The sequence below is a fragment of the Hemibagrus wyckioides genome, linkage group LG28 (assembly GCF_019097595.1).
Source record: "Hemibagrus wyckioides isolate EC202008001 linkage group LG28, SWU_Hwy_1.0, whole genome shotgun sequence".
In the NCBI taxonomy this organism is placed as follows: Eukaryota; Metazoa; Chordata; class Actinopteri; order Siluriformes; family Bagridae; genus Hemibagrus; species Hemibagrus wyckioides.
In genome coordinates, this window is record NC_080737.1 from 2,194,524 (window position 1) to 2,202,023 (window position 7,500).

At 37.5% G+C, this 7,500-nt stretch overlaps 1 protein-coding gene across 2 annotated transcripts in view; it reads left to right on the top strand.

Moving 5' to 3' along the window:
* smarca1 (SWI/SNF related, matrix associated, actin dependent regulator of chromatin, subfamily a, member 1) overlaps window positions 1-7,500 on the top strand; it is a 21,372-nt gene that overhangs the window by 12,987 nt on the left and 885 nt on the right. For both annotated transcript variants that reach the window (XM_058383774.1, XM_058383775.1), the window contains exons 15-24: window positions 36-181; window positions 388-516; window positions 1,297-1,407; window positions 1,487-1,600; window positions 1,871-1,993; window positions 2,091-2,223; window positions 2,398-2,516; window positions 6,109-6,321; window positions 6,450-6,560; window positions 7,020-7,500. The exon at window positions 7,020-7,500 is cut by the window's right edge and continues 885 nt beyond it. In XM_058383774.1, the coding sequence (XP_058239757.1) occupies window positions 36-181; window positions 388-516; window positions 1,297-1,407; window positions 1,487-1,600; window positions 1,871-1,993; window positions 2,091-2,223; window positions 2,398-2,516; window positions 6,109-6,321; window positions 6,450-6,560; window positions 7,020-7,079 (1,259 nt within the window). In that variant the 3' untranslated portion in view covers window positions 7,080-7,500. The remainder of the gene's footprint in view (window positions 1-35; window positions 182-387; window positions 517-1,296; window positions 1,408-1,486; window positions 1,601-1,870; window positions 1,994-2,090; window positions 2,224-2,397; window positions 2,517-6,108; window positions 6,322-6,449; window positions 6,561-7,019) is intronic.

Consider the following 7,500-nt stretch of genomic DNA (forward strand, 5'->3'; position numbering starts at 1 on the left):
AGCTATATGTGTGTGTGTGTGTGTGTGTGGGTCAGGCCGTTTGATTGAGCAGCAGAATAAACTGGGGAAGGACGAGATGCTGCAGATGATCAGACACGGAGCGACGCATGTCTTCGCCTCCAAAGACAGCGAGCTGACGGACGAGGACATCGACACCATCCTGGAGAGAGGAGCTAAAAAGGTCAGGACGTTTACGCCGTGTGGAACCAAACACACCGTAGATATGATAAACTCTGTGTGACATCAAACATATAGTCAAAAAACATCAAACAATAAAAACAGTCTGGATGGGCGTGGCCTAATATTCTAATGAGCTCTCTGACGCTCAGCATCTGACATAATGTTTACTCTGTTTATTTCTAAATAAAATCTTTGTTTTGGATCCAGACAGCGGAGATGAACGAGAGGATGCAGAACCTGGGTGAGAGCTCTCTGAGGAACTTCACCATGGATACGGGCACCACGGAAACCAGCCTGTACAACTTCGAGGGAGAGGATTACAGAGAGAAGCAGAAGGTGAGGCACTAGGGGCGGGAACTGTGCTCCTTTTGGTTACAGTGGTATTGGGGGCGGGAACTGTGCTCCTATTGGTTACAGTGGTATTGGGGTGTGAACTGTGCTTCTATTGGTTACAGTGGTACTGGGGGCGGGAACTGTGCTCCTATTGGTTACAGTGGTATTGGGGGTGGAAACTGTGCTTCTATTGGTTACAGTGGTATTGGGGGTGGAAACTGTGCTCCTGTTGGTTACAGTGGTATTGGGGGCGGGAACTGTGCTCCTATTGGTTACAGTGGTATTGGGGGCGGGAACTGTGCTCCTATTGGTTACAGTGGTATTGGGGGCGGGAACTGTGCTCCTATAGGTTACAGTGGTATTGGGGCGGAATCTGTGCTCCTATTGGTTACAGTGGTATTGGGGGCGGGAACTGTGCTCCTATAGGTTACAGTGGTATTGGGGCGGAATCTGTGCTCCTATTGGTTACAGTGGTATTGGGGGTGGGAACTGTGCTCCTATAGGTTACAGCGGTATTGGGGGCGGGAACTGTGCTCCTATAGGTTACAGCGGTATTGGGGGCGGACCCTGTGTTAAGTTCCTGTAGGTTCTGATCTTTTTTGAGGAAATTCATCCAGCTTTAAGATTTGACATTAGGAACTGGGAAAAACACAACTCTAGTCTTCTAGTGCTAAAACATTTAGTACTGTATGTAATGGAGAAATATTCTCTTCTCTTGTAAGAAAGTTTGTATTGTGTGTCTTTGTGTACATCTCTGTGTGTGTGTGTGTGTGTGTGTTGTAGATGAATATGATGGAGTGGATCGAGCCTCCTAAGAGAGAGAGAAAAGCAAACTATGCCGTAGATGCATATTTCAGGGAGGCGCTCAGAGTCAGTGAGCCCAGAGCTCCAAAGGTATACAAACACACACACACACACACACACACACTTCTTGTTGTGTTGCATAGTTACATGTATTGTGTGTGTGTTTCAGGCCCCTCGTCCTCCTAAGCAGCCTAATATTCAGGATTTTCAGTTTTTTCCTCCACGTCTGTTTGAGTTGTTGGAGATGGAGATACTGCATTACAGGAAGACCATTGGATACAAGGTATACACACACACATACACACACACACACACACACAGACTTTCTCTCTCTCTCTACTGTTGATTTTCGCTGAATGCTGAGTCTAGTATAATTTTTCAGTTCTATTATAGTCACCTAGAATTTTCAGCATGGGTTTCAGAGTGTGTGGCCTGTTGGAGAATTATTTGTAACAACTCATTTTTGTGATGTATAGTGTGTGCAGGAGCTCATAAATACAGAACGTGTGATATATGTGTGTGTGTGTGTGTGTGTGTGTATGTGTGTTTGTAGGTTCCAAGGGCCTCTGACATCCCCAACGCAGCTCAGGTACAGAAGGAGGAACAGAAGAAGATTGATGAAGCAGAACCTCTCACACCTGAAGAGACTGAGGAGAAGGAGAAACTGCTCACACAGGTATACACACACACACACACACACACACACACACACGCACACACATGCACAGACATTCAGAACAGAACTAACTATAAATTGTGTGTGTGTGTTTCAGGGTTTTACGAACTGGAACAAGCGTGACTTTAACCAGTTTATCAAAGCAAATGAGAAATACGGCAGAGACGACATAGACAGCATCGCCCGCGAGGTGGAGGGCAAAACACCTGAGGAGGTCATTGAGTATTCAGGTACACACACACACACACACACCCATACAAACACACACACACACACACACACACACTCTCTCTCTCTCTTTCTGTCCTTAATTCCATGTTACTACTTTCAAAAAATGTAGTCTATGCAATTCATTAAAAGTCTAATGGAGTATAAATGTGTGTGTGTGTGTGTTGTGTGTGTAGCTGTATTCTGGGAACGCTGTAATGAACTGCAGGACATTGAGAAGATCATGGCTCAGATCGAGAGAGGAGAAGCTCGGATCCAGAGACGCATCAGCATTAAAAAAGCCCTCGATGTGAAGGTCAGATTAAAACACACACTGTTACTAATCACTGTTAAAAAATACAGTTACAAGTCACTGTTACTAATCACCTTTACTAACCACTTTTACTAATCACAGTTACAAATCACTGTTACAAATCACCGATACTAGTGACCATTAGTAATGACACTCACTAATCACAGTTACTAATCAAAGTTACAAATCACTGTTACAAATCACTGTTACAAAATACCGTTACAAATCACCTTTACTAACCACTTTTACTAATCACTTTTACTAATCACAGTTACAAATCACCGATACTAGTGACCATTACTAATGACAGTCACTAATCACTTTTACAAATCACTGTTACAAATCATTGTTACTAACCACTGTTACTAACCACTGTTACAAATCATTGTTACTAACCACTGTTACTAATCACTGTTACTAATCACTGTTACTAATCACTGTTACTAATCACTGTTACTAATGACAGTAACTAATCACCAATACTAATTACCGTTATTAATCACCATTACTAACCACCGTTACTAATCACTGTATACATGACATATCATTACTGCTTATTACTGCTGACAGTACTATTGTATTCTGTATCACTCTATCATTGTATATATCACTCTATCACTATTATTGTATATATCACTCTATCACTCTATCACTATTATTGTATATATCACTCTATCACTATATCACTCTATTATTGTATGTATCACTCTATCACTCTATTATTGTATGTATCACTCTATTACTATATCACTCTATTATTGTATATATCACTATATCACTCTATTATTGTATATATCACTCTATCACTATATCACTCTATTATTGTATATATCACTCTATCATTATATCACTCTATTATTGTATATATCACTCTATCACTATATCACTCTATTATTGTATCACCCTATCACTATATCACTCTATTATTGTATATATCACTATATCACTCTATTATTGTATATATCACTCTATCACTATATCACTCTATTATTGTATCACCCTATCACTATATCACTCTATTATTGTATATATCACTCTATCACTATACCACTCTATTATTGTATATATCACTCTATCACTATATCACTCTATTATTGTATATATCACTATATCACTCTATTATTGTATATATCACTCTATCACTATATCACTCTATTATTGTATCACCCTATCACTATATCACTCTATTATTGTATATATCACTCTATCACTATACCACTCTATTATTGTATATATCACTATCACTATATCACTCTATTATTGTATATATCACTATATCACTCTATTATTGTATATATCACTCTATCACTATATCACTCTATTATTGTATATATCACTATATCACTCTATTATTGTATATATCACTCTATCACTATATCACTCTATTATTGTATATATCACTCTATCACTCTATTATTGTATATATCACTCTATCACTATATCACTCTATTATTGTATCACCCTATCACTATATCACTCTATTATTGTATATATCACCCTATCACTATATCACTCTATTATTGTATATATCACTATATCACTCTATTATTGTATATATCACTCTATCACTATATCACTCTATTATTGTATCACCCTATCACTATATCACTCTATTATTGTATATATCACTCTATCACTATACCACTCTATTATTGTATATATCACTCTATCACTATATCACTCTATTATTGTATATATCACTATATCACTCTATTATTGTATATATCACTCTATCACTATATCACTCTATTATTGTATCACCCTATCACTATATCACTCTATTATTGTATATATCACTCTATCACTATACCACTCTATTATTGTATATATCACTATCACTATATCACTCTATTATTGTATATATCACTATATCACTCTATTATTGTATATATCACTCTATCACTATATCACTCTATTATTGTATATATCACTATATCACTCTATTATTGTATATATCACTCTATCACTATATCACTCTATTATTGTATATATCACTATATCACTCTATTATTGTATATATCACTCTATCACTATATCACTCTATTATTGTATCACCCTATCACTATATCACTCTATTATTGTATATATCACTCTATCACTATACCACTCTATTATTGTATATATCACTCTATCACTCTATCACTCTATTATTGTATGTATCACTCTATCACTCTATCACTCTATTATTGTATGTATCACTCTATCACTATATCACTCTATTATTGTATATATCACTCTATCACTATATCACTCTATTATTGTATATATCACTCTATCACTATATCACTCTATTATTGTATATATCACTCTATCACTATATCACTCTATTATTGTATGTATCACTCTACCACTATATCACCAATCACTATATCACTCTATCACTGTATCACTATATATCACTCTATAGCTCATCACTGTATATCACTTTTTCACTGTATACACCAATCAGCCATAACATTATGACCACCTGAGTAATATCGTGTTGGTCCCCTTTTTGATGCCCAAACAGCCCAGACCCATCGAGACATGGACTCCACTAGATCCCTGAAGGTGTGCTGTGGGATCTGTCACAAAGATGTTAGCAGCAGTCCTATAGGCTCTGTAAGGTGTTAGGTGGGGCTCCCTGGGCCTTATAACTCTCAACCTACAGGACTTTAAGGACACTTTTGATAGATACTGACCACTGCAGACCGGGAACACCCCACAAGAGCTGCAGTTTTGGAGATGTTCTGATCCAGTGGTCTAGCCATCACAATTTGGCCCTTTTGGTCAAACTCGCTCAAATCCTTACACTTGTCCATTTTTCCTGCTTCTAACATCAACTTTGAGGACAAAATGTTGACTTGCTGCCTAATATATCCCACCCACTAACAGGTGCCATGATGAGGAGATCATCAGTCTCATTCACTTCACCTGGCAGTGGTCATAATGTTATGCCTGATCGGTGTATTCTCTATATCATATAGAGTATAGATACTCTATATCACTCCCTCACTGTCATGTTTATTCCTCTTTATTACAGACTCATTACACTCTACACTTATTTACTGTATGTAAAATGATTACAGTGAAGAGAATTTTACCTTTATAGATTATATTACAGACTTTTATGATTTATCAAGTCTATTTTTATAAACTATTTATATCTAAAGAAAGTCTGTTTTCATCAGAGTAATAATTACTACATTTATCTGATACTCAGCGTTTATTACTGGTTTAGGATCTGGTGATATTATTGCATTATTCTGGATCATAATAGAGTTATAACTACATTCAGATATAAATATTTATTAATACAGTTAGATAGAATTGTGTAATGAGGTGTGAATTATGTTTAGGTGAAATGTTTTTTTAAAAGCAGCATTTAGGTTGTTGTTTAGTTGTTACATAGTGCTATTAAAAATAGAATAAATGAATAAACGTAAATTTAATATAAGTAAAGATTAAAGTTAATGCATTATTCACCGTAACAGAATGTTTTAAACTTTAATGTCATGTGTGAATATTAATCAAGTACATGATCTAATCGAACCCCACTGTAATGTAAATAATGGTTGTTAACTGTGTGTGTGTGTGTGTGTGTGTGTGTGTGTAGATAGCGCGTTATAAAGCTCCGTTCCACCAGCTGCGTATCCAGTACGGCACTAATAAAGGGAAGAACTACACGGAGGAGGAGGACCGCTTCCTGATCTGCATGCTGCACAAGATGGGCTTCGATAAGGAGAACGTGTACGAGGAGCTGCGCCAGTGTGTGAGGAACACACCTCAGTTCCGCTTCGACTGGTTCATCAAGTCCAGGACAGCCATGGTCAGTGTGTGTGTGTGTGTGTGTGTGTGAGAACATGGCCTGTGCCAATAATCAATACCACTAGTGTTCTAATCAATAGAAAGCTGCTACACTGGTGTCATTTATACTTGTGTGTGTGTGTGTGTCAGGAGCTTCAGAGACGATGTAACACACTCATCTCTCTGATCGAGAAAGAAAACACTGAGATCGAGGAGAAGGAAAAAGCAGAGAAAAAGAAAAGAGCTCCCAAAGGACAATCGGTAACGTCTTCTCATTCTCCTCTTGTCTCCTTTCTTCTCTTCTCTTCTCTTCTCTTCTCTTCTCTTCTCTTCTCTTCTCTTCTCTTCTCTTCTCTTCTCTTCTTCCTCTTCTCTTCTCTTCTCTTCTCTTCTCTTCTCTTCTCTTCTCTTCTCTTCTCTTCTTCCTCTCTTCTCCTCTTTTCTCTTCTCTTTCTCCCCTTCTCTTCTCTTCTCTTCTCTTTTTCCTCTCTTCTCTTCTCTTCTCTTCTCTTCTCTTCTCTTCTCTTTTTCCTCTCTTCTCTTCTATTTCCTTTCTCTTTTTCATCTCTTCTCTTCTCCTCTTTTCTCTTTCTCTTCTCTTTCTCCCCTTCCCTTCCCTGTATCTACATATTATTGCATTAACATTCTGTATATAATTATCATTCAGATTCATTCAGAATATTCTTTTTTTTCTCTATCCCCCCCAACCCCCTTATCCAGGCCCAGAAGCGTAAAGCCGAAGCCTCGTCTGACAGGAAGGAGAAGAAGTTAAAGTCCTGATTTGTGGATTTTCTTTGTGTTTATTTCAGTAATGGAGTAGGGTGTTGGGCCACACCGCCGCTACACCACAGATATCTCCTAATATTGGGTGTTACAGTTCAGTTCAGCGTTATCTCAAGCAAAAAAATGACCAAAAAAAGTAATGGTTTCCTCACGAGTTTCTCAGTTTCTCAGTTTCTTCTCAGCTTTCTCTTACATTCGATGCACTTTTTTTTACATTTAAAAATCACAATTTATTTATTGCATGCTGACCATGCAATTACATTTTTTATAATGATATATTCTTTATCTGTTTTATACGACACGATGTTTTCCTCACGCACTCGGCTTTCTCAGCTCCTCAGAGACTGGGTTTATTACAGATGAGACTTTAAAGTCTCTTCTCTTCTCTTCTCTTCTCTTCTCTTCTCTTCTCTTCTTG